The sequence below is a fragment of the Ailuropoda melanoleuca genome, chromosome 3 (assembly GCF_002007445.2).
Source record: "Ailuropoda melanoleuca isolate Jingjing chromosome 3, ASM200744v2, whole genome shotgun sequence".
NCBI classification, from domain to species: Eukaryota; Metazoa; Chordata; class Mammalia; order Carnivora; family Ursidae; genus Ailuropoda; species Ailuropoda melanoleuca.
In genome coordinates, this window is record NC_048220.1 from 116,899,530 (window position 1) to 116,918,011 (window position 18,482).

The 18,482-nt window shown below is 37.5% G+C and overlaps 1 protein-coding gene and 1 long non-coding RNA gene across 10 annotated transcripts in view; one reads left to right on the forward strand and one right to left on the reverse strand.

The window, feature by feature from the left end:
* Window positions 1–17,812, forward strand: part of C9 (complement C9) — a 53,399-nt gene extending 35,587 nt beyond the window's left edge. The window contains exons 8-11 of one of the 2 annotated variants that reach the window (XM_002914666.4): window positions 1,475–1,600; window positions 3,328–3,506; window positions 11,763–11,988; window positions 16,639–17,812. In XM_002914666.4, the coding sequence (XP_002914712.2) occupies window positions 1,475–1,600; window positions 3,328–3,506; window positions 11,763–11,988; window positions 16,639–16,697 (590 nt within the window). In that variant the 3' untranslated portion in view covers window positions 16,698–17,812. Of the gene's footprint in view, window positions 1–1,474; window positions 1,601–3,327; window positions 3,507–11,762; window positions 11,989–13,325; window positions 13,718–16,638 lie in introns of those variants that run through there. The other variant, XM_019794586.2, reaches the window with a different exon arrangement.
* The window catches only part of LOC105235545, a 204,137-nt gene that overhangs the window by 150,563 nt on the left and 35,092 nt on the right, over window positions 1–18,482 (reverse strand). For 5 of the 8 annotated variants that reach the window (XR_004624306.1, XR_004624304.1, XR_004624305.1 and 2 more), the window contains one exon: window positions 11,850–11,959. This is a non-coding gene — a long non-coding RNA (uncharacterized LOC105235545). Of the gene's footprint in view, window positions 1–9,927; window positions 10,045–10,760; window positions 10,952–11,849; window positions 11,960–15,682; window positions 16,326–18,482 lie in introns of those variants that run through there. The other 3 variants (XR_004624307.1, XR_004624308.1, XR_002141788.2) reach the window with 3 other exon arrangements.

Sequence of the window (18,482 nt, forward strand, 5' to 3'; positions counted from 1 at the left end):
CAAAACACAAGGAGCACTTCAGGCTAAGAGTTGTTTTGGTGAAAAAGCTCCAGGGGCTGAAATCTTTAATCTTGAATAACTCAGACCTACCCACTTAAATTTACTTAGCCTCTGGCCTTAGTAGACAAGGATCATTAGGTCGGTTCTGGTATCTTTGAGAGGGAAGCCATCTTTCTCACTTCTTCACTGGCAATACCTGAGGACCAAGCCACATCCTGCACCTAGATTTGGGATGTCCAGACCCTGTCTGAACATGAAAAGGTCCACAGTGGAGGTAGGGAATCTAAGCTCGTTGGGATCACTTAGGTATTTTCATCCCCATCTTCAGAATTGAAGCCTTTATGCTTCTTAGGTTACAGTTAGAAATCTAGTATTCTGGATTTCTAGCATGGTCTTCCATTTTTATCCTCCCTCTCCCTTGCTCGTGAGGAAAGCCACCTGATATTTCTCAAGTTCTCACTAGTTGTGGGTACACAAAAAATATTTATTGAATAAATGAATGCCTGAATGCCCCAGATCCTTAATTCTAAATTTCAACTTAAACTCTTGGTTTAACTTAACTTCTCCCTTTCCTTTTCCATAAAACATTTTGGCATTGAAATGATAAATAAGAGTGAAAACTGACATGGTCAATGAACTGAGGCAGTTTACCCTTAAAATAAAATAATTATTCTCTCTTTTAAATAGATCATAAATTATATACTTGAATTAAATATTAGGATTTTTCTTCCTAGTAACTGTAACATCTGTACACCACAGTGAGTCAGCTTCCAAGACTGCCATCTACTAAGTAACATTCATAGGACCAAAACAAAATTGTCATCTATATAAGCCATCTGCTCAAAGCAATAAACTAGCTACTTTAATAAAGAACAGAGTCTTCCAAAGAGGATCAAGAGATGTTGATGCATCCCACGACCAAATTATGAAGTCAATACAGAGAAGTGCTTAACAACCAGACAACTCTGGTTCAAATACTAACTTGGCTAATTGCTGAATTCCATCGGCAGATTACTTATCTGCTCTGCCTTTCGATATCCTCATCTGTAAAATGAGGACAATACTAGAACCTACCTCAAAAGACCAATGTGAAGATTAAATTAATTAATGCATACAAAATGCTTAGAATGATGTTGGGTATATGATAAGCATTCAATATATGTTAGATGTCATTGTCTCCCTTCCATGTTAGCAGAGGTAAAGGACTTTACTATAACTGCCCTGTTCTAATGTCCCTTTCAAGCAAGCTGTAAATGTATATGTCCTTTGTTATTAAGTTGACAAGCAAATTCAGCAGGAGGCCACTAGATCCTAATGCGAGGACAAAGCAGGGCAGATATGACCTTGTGTTTGAGTTTAGTAATAACATCTAGGAATCCCAGTAAGTACTTTTCTTACAAAATAGCAGAATTGGAATTTATTTGTGATGTTGATAGATGTTATTTAATAATTTTCAACTAAATACATTGAACAGGTGTTGAAATAAGGGATGTACAAAGGTGCCTCGGATTTAATCTGGATTTTTCTCTGAAAGCTGGAGTTACAGTCAAGGGACAGATTAATAAAAATGATTGTTTAAAGAGGGGTGAAGGTGGAAATGGTAAGTATGACCTGACTCATTCACTACTTAAAAAAAAAAGGAGAAGGAATTGTCAATGAGCAGTGCTCTGTCACTGTAAACTCTCCTTATTGTGTATCCTCTTTATTTAAAAAAACTTAAAGTGCTTCAAAACTATTTTATCGTTATGGTGGTTTCCAAACCATTATAAGCACAAGTAACCCATGGACATGCATTCATTGGAATCACCATTGTGCAGGTCACACAGCGTACAGCTCTGGGAAAGGCCTTTCCACTATGGTCATTATAGATTTCATATTTTTCATGGCAATGGTAGAAGGCCAATGGTAGAAAAATGTCTTCAGGAAAGATCTCTTTTCTTCCCCCTAATTTTAACAAAGCTTTCAAATGGGCTAGTGGCAGGACCTGTGTGACCTTTAAGAGAGGAGAAGACCAAAACCATTCCCCTAACTCAGCCTTCCACCTGACTCAAAACCCCCAATCTACCTTCATCCAATGAGTCAAAAGGTACAAACTTCCAGTTATAAGATAACTAAATACTGGGGATGTAATGTACAACATGATGACTAGTTAACAGTACCATGTGATATGTATGAAAGTAATTAAGAGAGTACATACTAAAGTTTTTCATCCCAGTAAAAAATAAATTTTTTGTTAACTCTATGAGGTGATGCATGTTAACTAAAATTTATTGTGGTAATCATTTTGCAATATATGTGTATGACAAGTCATTATGCTGTACACCTTAAACTTTTACAGTGTGTCTATATAGCTCAATAAAACTGGGGGAAAAGATACCCAATTCATCCTTAACATTCGATCAGTGCATAACTTTTTTAAAAATATAAACATCTTTGGTATAAATGTTGCTCCTGTTGGTAATATTTAGCAGATTTACAAGCTTGAAGTAGTGCTGGAGTTCTCGGTTTTTACTCTAATCTTATCTGAGAGTATTCTCAGACTTAAAAATGGTGGAGGCTCACCTTTAAAGAATCAGATGACAGTGGGGAGGCAGAGAGAAGAAAGCCAGATATTTTTAAAAGCTAACACATGGCCATGGTTGGAAACCATTGATAAAATGCAAAGAAAGCTGAACTTGCCATCAAATGTCCTAATTTCAATAGTTGGCCCTTAAGCTAGTCTCCGACTAGTCGCTCCACCTGTCTGAGTCTCAGTTTTCTCATTTATAAAAATGAGGAAGGATAAACAAAAATCTTCTTGAAATTCCTTTCCAGTTCAAAAAATTTATAATTCACAAATTTTGATTCACAAATTTTGTTAAAAGTGGTTCAGTCTGGAGAGAGAGAGTGAGGAGAGAGATAGGTAGGAATTTGGGATGGAGATCAATTTTGCTTTTCACCTGATTCTTTTTTACACTTTTTGATTTTTCACAATATTAAAATCATTTAAAACAAACCTATAAAAATGTAATCATGAAGGTAAGTCTGAAACAAAAACTGTATAGTATAGCCCAAAGTCATGCATAGTTCCTTGTGTGCAAGTGCATAAGTGATGACCTTGGAATCATCAATGTATCTCAACTGTCATACTGTTTTTATTTTTTTTAAAGACAATTGAAGTCTACCATTGGCTATAATAAAAATTGCTCTTGGAGATTTGGGGTGAAAAAATTACATAAATAAAATTCAATAAATATACTAGACGATACTTTATGAAAGGGTTCAATAAATGTAATCAAATGTCACAGAACTATAAATGTTTCACTTATATCTTCTTTCTCTTCTCAGTAAACATTACTCGTGATGGCATCATAGATGATGTTATTTCACTCATAAGAGGAGGAACCCAAAAATACGCATATGAACTGAAAGAGAAGCTTCTCAAAGGACCCGAGACGGTGGATATGACTGACTTTGTAAATTGGGCCACCTCCTTAAATGATGCCCCAGTGCTCATAAACCAAAAAGTAAGGATTGTTTATTTTCAAATAGGAGACTTTTACATTTTCTCATTAAATGTAACTGTGGGTTCAAATGAACAGTTTACTTCATCTGAAAGAGATGTGAGCATTCCAATGCACTCCTATCTCATCCCTGGAAAGAAGCAGGACAGAGCAGAAAGGCACGACTTGTGGGATCCCACCAACCCAGACTGAGTTCGGGTCTCTGTCCTCTAAATGTGTCAAGTTCTCTGACCTCTGCAACACTACACTCTCCAGGGCTTCAGGTTTATTTTGCGGATTTAATAGCATTGTTTGCATAGAGCCCCTAGCACAGACTGGGACAAAATAGGTGCCCAAGAATTGTTAGCTCCCTTCCATCTGCCCCTGGTTGTCCCCTGCTTTCAGGGAGCAACAATAGCACCACTTCCAAAACAGGAGAATCATGAAGGGCCTTCATGAAAGGGAAGTTCATAAGATCTCAGAAAATAAGACATAGGGTGAGCAGTTCTTAGGGTCCAGAAATTCTGTCTTTTTTGTATCTTGATTACAGTCTTCAGCTTATAAACCTATTAGTACTTATTTCTAAGGGAACCAAACTGCATTGTAATTATAAAGATGTAAATTCTAGTCTCATTTAGCCCCATCACTTGCTCCCCAAACTTACTAGAAAGGGTATATATTTTCCTTTATTCCTTATCTGTTTTCCTACTTCCTTTTACAGCTTTCAATTTTCCCTGTAGGTTACACAATTTTCCTTCGGGTCAGATCTATCTTTGACAACCCTCGACTTTGGTTTGATTAACTGGAGTTACAGTTGTGTTGGTATTTTGATAGGGCTAATTATTGGAAATTTTTGTTCCTTCATCCCATTTTACTGTCTTTAAAGAGTGAGTGAAGCTATCCAAACCATCACATTTATGTAGAGGAAGAACTCAGAAACTGGAAAATTATAATCTGCTTTCCACTGAAGTCAAAGAAATCTAGCCATTTAGATGAGCTAACATATCTATGAAACTTCAAATATTTTGCCCCAAAAGTAGGACAAATGGGAAAAAGTTGGCCAACAAGAGATGCTTTTTTTTTAAAGATTTTATTTATTTATTTCAGAGAGAGAGAGCAGAATAAGGGGGAGGGGCAGAGGGAGAAACGGGATCCCCACTGAGCAGGGAGCCTGATGTGGGGCTCAATCCAGGACTGTGGGGTCATGGCCTGAGCCAAAGGCAGGCGCTTAACCCACTGAACCACCCAAGTACCCAGAAGAGAGCCTTTTATTTTATTATGTTTAAGTCACATTTAAATTCATTATTTTGAACTCAGTAAAAATAAATCTATGTCAGAAAATCTTAAACAAAAAAATAATTCATTTAGAAAGTTGTTTACATCCACATGGACACTTAAACTGGCCTGTCTTCTCATCCCTACAAAGAAAGTTCAGCTGTCTTTGTAGGGATCCAAGATTGTTCTCTGAGAAGGTCTTAATCATCATCTGTCATATTCTAGAGCCAATTTTAAAAATCTCAAGTAAATACAGCATCTGCTGAAGATTTACTGCTAAATTTGCTGGAACTATTCAAAGATCTCCATCAACTGTGTTTGGACAGTCCCACTGGCTGAAGGCAAAATATAATTTACCCTATTTTCAAGGGCAACTATTGATCTCCAGATTTTTAGAATAGTAGGCATTCCATCTAAACTACCTGTATAAGTTCTTTTCTTTATATATTGGAAGGCTGGACTTTTCATATGAATGTTCTACCTAAGAAAATGACAACTATAGTAAGTCACTAAGGAACCACTTTTAAAAATGTATCTTCTTGTAGATAAAGTGCAGAAAACAGTAAAATATTATGTGTTTTATTGACTTTGTGTGGCCTTTAAATCCCTAAAGAGATATGATATATAGTGTGGTTTGACCTTAAAATAGATTGCAAATTATTTTGATTATTTTAAATCCAGTAGAAGTGTTTTTCTGGCTTAAAAGCTATTCCATGAGGTAATTAAACAATCTATAATCATTAATTAATTCTTTGGTAAGTTGAAGCATTCTATTGTCTATGGATGACATGTTCAAACACCAGGGATGGTCTTAATATTAAAATAGTTGACCCTTCCATTTAATTATTTAAAGAATTGGTGAACCCCCCCCACCTACACTAAAATATTAACTGGTTTATGTTTAATCCTCTGAGCAAAGTAAATCAATTATCTAGGTATTTAGGTTACAAACACCTTATCTTGGAGAAAACACTAGGAAGTTATATCACTCTAAAGAATTTTACAGAGATTTTCTAAGTAAAACAGTTATATACAGCATAACACAACATAACATAGCATAACATATTTTCCCATGCTAAAGTAACTATGAAAAAATTAAATAAAATAAATAAAATAAAATAAAAACTATGAAAAAAATAAATAAAAATAACTCGTGGGTCTGATTGTGGCCTTCCCTGTGGGCTTCAGCAGACCCCAAACCTCTTCTTGAGGAATGTGTTAACCCAGCCCAAGACTTTTTCCTCCGCCCTTCCTCATGCAGAGGAGATAGGGCCTTGCCTTCAGTATTGACTTTTGTCAGAGCTTCAACTTTCATGGAAGTATATTAATTCTATTTCTGGCTTGCCTGAATGTTAACACAACATTTCTGCATTTTAGCTGAACAGAATAGCTGAACTGGGTTTCTTCTGAAGCTTACTGCTACAAACTAGTTAAAAAATGTCAGCTGAGGAAATGACATTTATTAATGATGGCCTGAGAGATCTAAAGTGTATTGTTTCCTCTAGAGCGAAGCGGCAGAGATCAGCACAGCTAGCGCAGAGCGAGCTGGCTTCCTGTAAAGTTCTGTTTCGGCATTAGAAAAACCAAAGTTATATAACCCACTGCTTTATTTACTGAAAGGATGTTACATAATACAATGTCTCCTTTATGAGAACTCATGGGAAAGTCTACTCTTTAATCTCAGTTTTAAGGCTCATTTTGTTTCTCTTGGGAATCATGTAAATATTTCTTATATGCGTGTGACCATTGCATTCAGTTGTCTTACTCAATGCACTAGAAAATATACCTAAATTTGTGACCCAGCTCATGCCAATGGGCGGGTCCTCCTGGCATGAATTTTGTGTTGCCTTTGCCTTCATCTTGCCTTTTCCATCCTCCATTCTCCCTTTCTCATTTCCCTCAACCAACTTTATGCACCCACATGTCAAGCTATATTAAGCTCTTTCTGGAGCAACTTGAGTCATAATGAACTATTTACCTACCGTTTTTGTTATATTGGACAACTCTGAGCAGTGATGCGCCGGTATTAAAGAGGTTTAGTACCGGTGCTCTGGGCTGTAGCCATTACAGTTGTAAAGACACAGCAAAAATCATTCCGAACTCTCTTGCATAGGGATGAAAATAACACTCCTTCTATCAACAGACTACATTTGGCACATAGTGTGATTCGGTTGGAAACCTGTGAGAAACCTCAACGTACTTCATATTAAATTATATTTCCATTTATCTGTATGTTGGCAAGTTTCGTGACAGATTACCTCCGCTGAAAATACATCTAGAAAAATGAGAACAGTTTTCTTAATTAGTAGAGAGCCAGAGTTCGTCAGAAAAAGATGTGGCTCTTCAGGAACACTTCCCGAAGTACATTTTAATTGTTCTTTGTCTTCTTGTGGGACTTTTGCCTCCAGGGCCTGAGGCTTCTCTCAGACTGTGGTCACTGCCCGACCTTCATCTTTATCTCTTGGAACACTGTTTATGCATTTCATCCACACTGTAGTTTCCCCATGACCCTCTATTCCTGTATCTTAGATTATCTGGCCTTGACTTTCCTTTGAAGGGTAAAATAAGATAAATTTCTTTTCCTAAAAATCAAAATAACTCCACCACATGCTTATGTCGTTCGTGCCAATGTGGCAACATGGGTAAGAGGCTACTTCCAAATAAAGAGGACATCGTTGAAATCTAACTCCCATGTACTAACTCATAAAACAGTGTGTGCTGGTGAGCATTTGTGTGGACTGTGGCAGTGCTTGGTTTGTGCTGTATATGAGCCCGTTCGCACTTAGAAGTATTCTAAATGTTTTCTTTCACTTGAGGACTTTCACCCCTTATGATATTTTTTTTATAACAGATGTTCTCTTGTTTACTTTATATTTTGAAATAAATAGACTTACTGTAGAATTGCATAAATAGTACAGACAGTAAAACTATAAAAATAGCACAGAGTTCACATACACCCTATTAACCAGCAGCCCTTAATGTTAACAACTTACATAACCATCGTCCAGTGGATCAAAAGCAGAAAAGTAACATTGTCTAACCCACGGACCTTATTTAAATTTTTTTCCCCCTAATATCCTTTTTCTGTTCCAAGAGCCAATCAAAATCCCATTGCAATTAGTTGTCATGTTCCCTTAGTTTCCTCCATCCTGGGACAGTTGCTCAGACTTTTCTTGTCTTTCATGACCTTGACATGTTTTGATGAGTTTTGGTCATCTATTATGCCAAATGTCTCTCAAGTTAGGTTTAGAGGAGATTGAGGTTATGCATTTTGGCAAGAATACCACAGAAGTGATGTTGTGTCCTTCTCAGAACATCATGTCAGGAATTATAATGTTGATTTTTTTTTTATTTTGACATAATCAAATATGTATTTTTTTTCATTATAGTTGGTGCTGTTGTATGCTATTTAAAAACTTTCCCTACTTTAAGGTCTTGAAGTTACTCTCCTATATACTAACTTCCAGAAGATTTACTGTTTTGCTTTTACTTTTTGGTCTACGATCAATCTAGATTTTTGTGTGTGTGTGAGAGATAGAAGTTTCAAGGTCATCTTTTTAAAAAAATCTCCTATGAATATCTCATTATCCTAGAACAATTTATATTATTGATTGCGTCTATTAAAATCAAATATCAGTCTACTTTCAAAGTACTATGCCTTCTTACTAAGATGATTTGAAGATTTGGGGCTCCTGTCTGACTCAGTCAGTCCAACATGCCCTCTTGATCTCAGGGTTGTGGGTTTGAACCCCATGTTGGGTGGAGAGATGATTTAAAAATAAAATCTGAAGAAAAAAAGATGATTTCAAGATTTATTCTATTGCCTTTGTTTTTAGCAATTTTACTCGGATATGTCTGCATTGAAAAGAAAAAATCGTAACCTCGCTTCTCATTACTGGGGTGCACCTTGTTGTCTTTTATAGGCTTGTTTTATTCTTAGCCATTAGCTCTTCAAATATTGCTTCTTAAATATTCTCTCCTTCTGGGACTCAAGTTATATGGCTCTTTCACTTTCTCACTCTATCTTTTATGTTTCCTACCCTCTTTTTGTATTTCCCAATCTTTTATCTCTTTATGCTTCACTGTCAGTATTTTCTCCTGACCTATATTCCAGTTCATTAGCTTTGCTTTCATTGTATCACAGCTGCTATGTAACCAGTCCACTAACTGGAATATTATAGTATCAAGTTATAATAGTTCTATTTGTTTATTTTTTCCAAATCCTCTGTTTTAAAAAATAATTTCCAGTTTCCTGCTAAAATTGTTGATCTCTTCTTTTATCCCCCTGCTCATGTAAACATGGTTCTTTAAAAGTCTGATCACTCAAATCATGGCATCCTCCCAACTCTGCTTCTAGTTTCTAGTATTCCTACTGGTTCTGATTCATGTTGCCTTGTTTCCTTGTGTACCTAGTTATTGTTTTTGGGGGCTGGACACTATACTTAAAAAACTGTCCTAGCGGGATGCCTGGGTGATTCAGTTGGTTAAGCATCTGCATTTGGCTTAGGTCACGATCCTGGGGTCTTGGGATCGAGTCCTGATTCAGGCTCCTTGCTCAATGGGGAACCCGCTTCTCTCTCTGCCTGTTGTGCCTGCCACTCCCCCTGCTTCTGCTTTCTCTCTCTTTCCAAAAAAACCCCAAATAAATAGAAATAAAAATAAGATTTTTTCTAGAAATAGCTTGAGGCCTGGGATGATTTTATTTTCCTCCAAAGAAAATATATATTTACATCCGGGAAGCTTCTGGGGTTACAATGATTCAAGATTATTGGGGGTTTTTTTTAATTTATTTTTATTTTTTAAGTAGGCTCCATGCCATGGAGCCCAGGGAGGGGCTTGAACTCACACCCTTGAGATCAAGACCTGAGCCTAAATCAAGAGTCTTACGCTTAACCGACTAAGCCACCCAGGTGCCCCCAAGATTATTCTAGAACAAACCAGACTGTAGTCTTTGCCAGACCTACCCCACTTCCAATTCCCTTTAACTTCTAGGGTTGTAGTCCTTTGGGTCCCAGTACAAAGTATGGCTTGTTTTTCTTCGCTGTCCCTGATTACCAACCTTCTTTCCCCAGCCCGGTAATCTGTGCTCCTTTGCCATAGCCCTTCTGCTGCCTGTTTCCAAATTAGGAAATGTGTCAAGGGGACTGTGGCCCCAAAACACTAGGCTCACCTCACTGCATTTCCACCTCGTCCCAGATCTTAGCCCAATAAATGTGACCTCGTTAGTTCTCCAGGGCCTTCAAGCAGATTTTGAATTTTGGTTCATTTGTTCAGCTTTGTCATTGTCCTCAGAGGAAAAAAAAATCAGTTGACATTGTTTAATCCATCATTACTCTTATGCACTAATTTGTGGTAGGTATTTTTTATCTCCTCTTTCTTGAGTCTTTGGATTCCAATTTCTTTTANTCTCCTCTTTCTTGAGTCTTTGGATTCCAATTTCTTTTAAATTTTATGGCACTTTGTTTCAAAGTGCTATGCCACTCAAGGGCCTCAGTTTCTAACGATTTATTTACTCAGATAGCTCTTCAGAGTCATGCAGTTGAATTTGCTTATATAGACATTTGATATACACTTAAAATATATGTTAAGGTTCCCCCCCCATAAGAATTTTTTGAATTCTGTATGACTGGAATATTCTTCTTTCTGGCCCTGTACCGTCAAACCCTCAAATCTCAGCTTAAGGGTCATTTTCTCAGGGAAGCCTTTCCAAACTTCCCTATATCAGTTGTAACAACTATGTATCTTAATCCATGAATTTAAGTGTGCAGAATAAATCATTTTACTTCGTTTTCTTTAAGTCTAATTAAATTTGACATTGAGATCCCATCCTTTCATACTGCTAGAAAATTCATCCTTTATTCATGTGTCAGGCAGAGTTGAGGAAGATCTTTCCTTGTTGCCCAACTTAATGCAAGAACACTAATGCTTCTGTTGGGAAAGTAGGAATATGATATATGTAAATATTTAGTCCACAGTGGTGGTAATCTCCTTGTTCAAACTCACCTGTTCACTGGATCCGTGGTGCTTGATATGGACCTTGATATGGACCTAGCTCCCCTAGGGGCACACCACAGTTCCCACTACTTCCCAAAATATCTGCCAGAGACCTAGTTATAGTTTTTTGCTCCTTGAGGGACATACTAAGTCTGGAGGAATCTCCTCCCTCAGTGGCATTCTTCTCACACTTCTTCTCCCTGCAAAAATTTCTCAATGAGTTCAGGCTTTTAGGGGGGAAAAAAAGACCAGTTAGGGCTTTTCTGTTCTTGGCCTTGCACAGACACCCCACTTCAACAAGAGATAGTGAACACCTGGCTACCTGCTAGAGAGAAGAGGAGCAGAAAAGGCAGCAAAAACAATTCACAAAATAATGTCAAAATATGATCCTGTAAAAATTTAAATCCATGGTTGTGCATTTTTAAAACACATGTACCCATCCCATCTAGCACCTACCATAGTTTCCATTTTAAGGTTATCTGTATGATTATTTTAATATCAGTCTTCTTATTTCCATAATGTGATCTCCATGATCACAGAGATCATGCCTAGTTTTGGTCACTACTATAGTCTTTTTTTTTTTTTAGATCTATTTATTTATTTTAGAGAGCGAGAGAGTGGGGGAGGGGCAGAGGGAGAGAGAGAATCTCAAGCAGCCTCCCCACTGAGCACAGACCCTACTCCAGGTTCCATCTCATGGCCATGAGATCATGACCTGAGCCAAAACCAAGAGTCAGAGGCTCAACCAACCGAGCTACCCAAGCATCACAATCTGTATGATTATTTTAATATCAGTCTTCTTACCTCCGTAATGTGATCTCCATGATCACAGAGATCATGCTTAGTTTTGGTCATTACTATAGTCTTGAAAGCTAACATCATATCTGCCAATACCAATCATTAAATAAGCCTTTGTTGAATTAATGAATTGATAACTAATTCAATGAATGGTACTGCACAAGCTTCATCAGTAGAAAAAGTCCTAAAATTAAATGGTTTGCTTTCTTGCAGCTATCTCCTATCTATAATCTGGTTCCAGTGAAAATAAAAGATGCACATCTAAAGAAACAAAATTTGGAAAATGCCCTTGAAGATTACCTCAGTGAATTCAGCGTGAGAAAATGCGACCCATGCCAAAATGGAGGTACTGTGATTCTGCTGGAGGGAGAATGTCTGTGCTCCTGTCCAATCGCATTTACAGGGATTGCCTGTGAAACCAGTAAAGGAAAAAATTTAGGTAAGAACAACTAATGATGTATCATTAGGGACAAAACTGTGCGTTTTAAGCTTATTTAATTTGAAAACTAGCTCTTGAACTAATTTGTATGAAACTTCCAGATTATCCATGTAAATGCTGGATAAACTGAATGAATAATGCAAATGGACAAATCAGACTTATATGTCACTGAGCATGCAATTTTAGATCTTCCACCTTTGCATTTAAACAGAACTATGAAAAAGAACTCTTTAATTGTAATGATTGACCCCTGAACAACATGGGTTTGAGCTGCATGGCTCCACTTAGATGTGGATTTTTTACAATACAGTATTGTGAATGTGGTTTCCCCTCCTTATGATTTTCTTTTTTTCTTTTCTCTAGCTTACTTTATTGTAAGAATACACTATATAACACATATAACATACAAAATATGTGTTAATCAACTATTTATATTATCAGTAAGGCTTCTAGCCAAGAGGAGGCTATTAGTAGTTAAGTCTGGGGGGAGTCTGAAGTTCTACACAGGTTTTCAACTGTGTGTTGGGGGGGTCAGTGCCCCTCACCCCCACGTTGTTTAAGGGTCAACTGTAATTTTTTTTAAGCAAGTGAGCAAAATTCCTAATCTCTCTAAAAATGTTTTATATTTTCCAGAGAAGTTTTTTCACATGTTCTTATAAATACCCTTGAATAAGATGAGCTTCAAAGTTGAATCCCTAAGACCTATGACTTTTAGGTTCGCTTTTTCAGATTGCAGGAAACAGGGATAAACAACTGTCTCCCCAATCACAGTTGGTGTTTATGAAGCTCTGAAATATCATTTATCATTGTGAAACACACAAAAGCCTCTCAGGATGTCCAAAACCTGTTGTAGCAACCTAGTTACCTCGTTGTTAATACTGTGATGACACTACCACTGTCATGACTCAGTTTATCACTTTCTTATCCCCTCTGCTCCTACAGCTTCTGTCTTTTCTTAGTGCCTCCTGCATTCAGAATTCCCTGACTCTGTAGAGGGTGTCATGGTGTACAGCCCAGATCCCCATTCAGGACCAAGCACCCATCCCCCCACCTCCTAGGAGCGTTACCTGCTGACACTGCACACATTTCAGTTCTCCTCAGGAATTGCCCCGTAACAATGGACTGACCACACCCGAGGTTATGCTCCCCGCCTGAGGGAGGCTTGTATCTGGGTGTGGTTGGTCTTTGATGAGCTAGCCCTCTCACCTCAATGAGGACAGCTCAGAAGCACCACCCAGCTTCAGAGCTCCCCGTGTGATTTGCTGAAGCCTCTGTTGCCAGAGCATCACAATTGAACTTCCCCTTATTCCTAATTTTGCTTTCTACATTCCTCACAGACTCTTTTCCCAAGAACATTCACAAATAAATATGCTGCCTACAAACTCAGATTCTCAGAGTCTGTTTCCAAGGGAATGCTATCTGCTGCAGAGCCTGATTGGATCCCTTGAATGCTACTCCATTATCTGATACATAGTGTTCCTAAAGCAGGATGAGTTTCTAATGATAGCATGAACTCCTGGTCTTCCTACATCTGTTCTGTATATAGCGGACTTTGCCAAGATGCTGATTTTTGTTCCAAATGGATATGGCCACAGAAGGGTCAATTACCTAAAACATGATTTTTATGTGTCTGCTTTAATTAAAAACAAAAACTAGACAGAAGGTGCTTGGGACTCATGGGCTCGAAGTAAGATAACACATGTAAAAGACTAATAAAGGACTTGAACTTGGAGAAAGTGTTCACAAACTATTTGTTATTATTATCATTGATGTCTGTTTCTACATCTTTTTTATATGCAAGCAAGTAGGAAAAAACACATATATTTAGATAGGTGAAAGATAGATAGATAGATATAGATAGATGATAAATGAAAGAGAGAGAGAGATCCTTCTTTCCCCATTTTTGTTCTTTACCCAATGGTAGTAAAGTATATACGTTGATCCATGTCTCGCTTTTATGACTTACAGTAAATCTTAAAGATCTTTCTTTATTATTTCCCACCTCTCACAACCACGTATCTATTCTCTGTATCTCTATGAGTTTTGTGTTTTGTTTTTTTTTTTTCCGGTTTTTTAGATTCCACTATAAGAGCAATCATACAGTATTTCTCCTTCCCTGTNTAGATTCCACTATAAGAGCAATCATACAGTATTTCTCCTTCTTTGCATGATTTATTTCATTTACCATGATGCCCTCAAGGTCCATATATGTCATTCTTTTTTTGTGGATGAATATTCCATTGTGTATATATACCACAGTTTCCTTATCCATTTATCCATTGATGGACCTTTAGGTTGCTTCCGTGTCTTGGCTATTGTAAAAAATGCTGCAGTAAACATAGGGGTGCATATATCTTTTTGAGTTCGTGTTTTCATATTCTTCAGCTAAATACCCAGAAGTGGAATCGGAGGATCATTTAGTAGTTCCATCTTTAATTTCCTTAGGAACCTCCATAACGTTTTCCATAGTGGCTGCACCAATTTACGTTCGCACCAATAGTGCACATGGGTTCACTAACACTTGTTATTTCTTGTCACACCCTAACACTTATTATTTCTTGTCTTTTTGATAACAGCCATTCTAAAAGGTGTGAGGTGATATCTCACTGTAGCTGTGAGTTGCATTTCTCTGATGACTAGCGATGAGCATCTTTCATGTACCTATTGGCCATCTGTATGTCTTCTTTGGAGAAATGTCTATTCAGATCTTCTGCCTGTTCTTTAATTGATTTTTTTTTTTTTGCTATTGAGTTGTATGAGTTCTTTATATATTTTGCGTATTAGCTGCTTATTAGATAGATGGTTTGCAAATATTTTGTCCCATTCAGTAGGTTGCCTTTTCATTTTGTTGATGATTTCCTTTGCTGTGCAAAAGCTTTTGAGTTTGATGGGTTTTTTTGCTTTTTTTTGCTTTTGCTTTTGGTGTCAGATTCAAAAAGTCATTGCTAAAACCTGGGTCAAGGAGTTAACTACTTATGTCTTCTTCTAAGAGCTTTATGGTTTCAGATCTTATGTTCAAGACCTTAATCTATTTTTAATTAATCCTAGCCAACTCTACTATTTTCCTACTTTTATCTCTTTGAAGATGTTAAACATGTTCATTTGGGAGTCTCTCTTAAACTGCTCCAGAATACATAGTTTCTGCACTGCAATTGTTTTGTCCATTAAGTGTACTAATTCATTCTCATGGCATTTTTTTCTGTGTACTCAGTAATTTCTTATTACAGGCTTAATCCTCAGTGGAAATTGTTTCCTGTGGGAATCTTGTTACTCTGAGTATTCTTAGGGTTAATTTGTTTCTTGTGAGGTCCTTGTTTTCATTCATTTTGCACCAGTTTTTTATGTAAATCTCTTGGTTCAGATGCCACATTTTGTGTTTCATAGGCAATGAAGATCAAGTTCCCTCCGCCTATATACATAGTAGTTTTAAGGACGCGAGTATCTTCTTTTTTTTTTAAAGNGTTTTCATTCATTTTGCACCAGTTTTTTATGTAAATCTCTTGGTTCAGATGCCACATTTTGTGTTTCATAGGTAATGAAGATCAAGTTCCCTCCGCCTATATACATAGTAGTTTTAAGGACGCGAGTATCTTCTTTTTTTTTTTTAAAGATTTATTTATTTATTTATTTATTCATTCAACACAGATAGAGACAGCCAGCGAGAGAGGGAACACAAGCAGGGGGAGTGGGAGAGGAAGAAGCAGGCTCATAGCGGAGGAGCCTGATGTGGGGGCTCGATCCCATAACGCTAGGATCACGCCCTGAGCTGAAGGCAGACGCTTAACTGCTGTGCCACCCAGGCGCCCCAGGGACGCTAGTATCTTCTAGTTGACTTTTCACACCTGACTCAGGATGATCCACCAGCTCCTTGATGAAATCTTTCTTGCTGAATCTTTCTCTCAAGGAATCTCTTCCAGACATTCCATTTTCTGCAAAATGTTCAGTTCCAGCATCCCATTTAAATTAGACCTGCCCCCATCATGAGATTGAAAACCTTAAACATCATCTTTTTTCAACATATTATTTACTTAAAGTAGAATGCTCTCCAATTTTCTCCCTCCTCAACCAATCCAACCCCTGTCCCTTTATTCCCCTTGTGTGTTTCTACTCCTTCCACACCAGTGTTTCTCAACCCAATGTTCTCTAGATTTACCTGGTTAGTTTTTTTTTTAAGGGCCAGAAAGAAAAACACAGATGTCCATCCACGTCAATTAAACCAGAACCTTTGCTGTGGATCCTTCCTGGGGCATGATTGTTTTTTTCTTTTCCTCTTCTTCCCCTTCTCCTCCTTTTTCTTCTCCATCCTCTGGTTACTCTAATCATGGAGAATTTTCCTTCTGGACCCACAACAATGAACATCTCTTCAATGAAATCTCCAATTTCTCCAAGAAGCAGTTCCTGCCTCTGCTTCCTGAGCACTTTTCCCTCTGCTTTTCCAGAACTAATGACATTTCATCTTTCTACACAAGATGAATATCCCTCTAGTTTGGAAATGTGTCTTATGTCTTAAACCTCATTCTATTCCCAGCCCCTAGAGAGTATCTGGCACATCATGGTGCAACAAAATAAGGGGATACATAAATGGATGGATGGACCCAAAGTTGAAGTCTTATTAATCATTAAGATTTGATAATCCTTTGTTTTCTCTAGGATTTCCAGCCAAAAAAACAAGTAAAGCTTTTGACTTCCTTGGGATCAAACAAGAGTAAAAACCAGGACTTTCCAATTAAGGATCCTGCCCTTGGAGATAGTTCTTGCTGCCAGACGAAAAGCAACATGAACATCCTATTGCCTTCTGAAATCTCCTCTTTCAGATCCACAATGCTTCTTTTCCTCCTTAAACTCCTCTGATGTTTCCATTTTTTATTCTTGAATGAGCAGTCGGCAGTGAACTATGCCAAGATTGCTTTCTCCCATAGTCAATGCCAGTCTCTTGCTAACAAACAAAATTAAATTAAAAAGAGAATGTTGGCTTTAAAAGTAATTGTCAGTTGCTTTGCATGATTAATATGTTCCACCAGTTCCATTACCCCAAGTCCATAACATGCAATTTCATTCTTGTGTACATCGTTAGTTCTTATTGGGTCATTCATTGGTACCTGCATGCATTCATGCAGCAAATACCTACTAAGTGCCTACCCCATGCATACATAGCACTCTGCTCTTGTTAGTCTTAGCTCTCCAGCTTAACTCTATGTTTCCAAGGGAAGAAATGTGTTGTATTTGTAACCAAAACAATTAGCTAAAATCATGTGAAATTGCCTCTATTCAGTAATATTTTACCAAAAAAAAAAAAAACCACAAACACAATAAAACAAATAACCAGCAATTTCATATGTCCAGCCTAATACCCAATCTTATGAATTGTATGAGGTAAGGCTACCCACATAAAAAAGTAATTAAGGGGGGGTGCCTGGCTGGTTCAGTCGGTTAAGCGTCTGCCTTCAGGTCACGTCATGATCCTGTGGTCCTTGGATCAAGCCCTGTATCAGGCTTCCCGCTAAGCAGGGAGCCTTCTGCTCCCTCTCCCTCTGCTGCCATGCTCCCTGCTTGTGTTCTCTTTTTGTGTCAAATAAATAAATAAAATCTTTAAAAAAAAAAAAGAGGGAAAGTGATTAAGGGAACTGACTGTATGATTTTAAATACTGTGATACTTTAAGGCTCAGAACTTTTGAAAAGTTCTGAGACTTCCCCTAAAAACAAGACTCAAAATACAAAGGAAAAAATGCAAAATCAAAATTAATAAATGTTAAATAAACAAACAATATGACCTTGTTGACTCCATTAATTGCTATTGTTAATAAACATTTCCTGCATTTATAAATAAATTTGTTCATTTTTCTCACTTTGCACAAATTCAGAATGCATGTAATTACTAAAAGATCACAGCAAATTATTTGCAAACAATTTAAAAGCAAAATTTTTGAAAATAATTTTCAAGTTCTTTTTTAAATAACAAAGAAAAAGGTTATTGGACATGAGATGCATTTTAATATGTTAGGTGTGATATGGAGATGGAGCTCGAAACATAGAAGTGCCGGCCTGGCCCCTTAGGTTATGAAAGTAACCCTGGGAGCTCAAAAGAATTCCTGTTCCCTGCCCCCAGAAACCTGAGTGAATCAAAAAAAAAATTCTGATCTGTTAAATGCATGCAAATACTGAACTCAGCTCTTAGACAATTCTCTGTTGAGAGAGTCTCTGCTATAGAGCATCTGGACTAAGGGGACCTACTGTAGTAAAATCTGAGAATTCCTTGTGCTCTTTTGTATTATAAATGTCGAACAAGAAAAGAGCTGAGCCTCAACCAGACTCCCCAGGGTCTGCTTAATGATTTGTCAGAGCCCCTCCTACCGGAAATGGAGGGAACGGTGCAGGTTCACTGTTGACCGCCAGATCCTCCAACTTCCCTTCCCAAGTGATGGATCTCAAGAGCATTTCCAGCAGGGTGCACCATTGAGACACCAGAAACTGCCCAACAGGAATCAGCCCCTAGA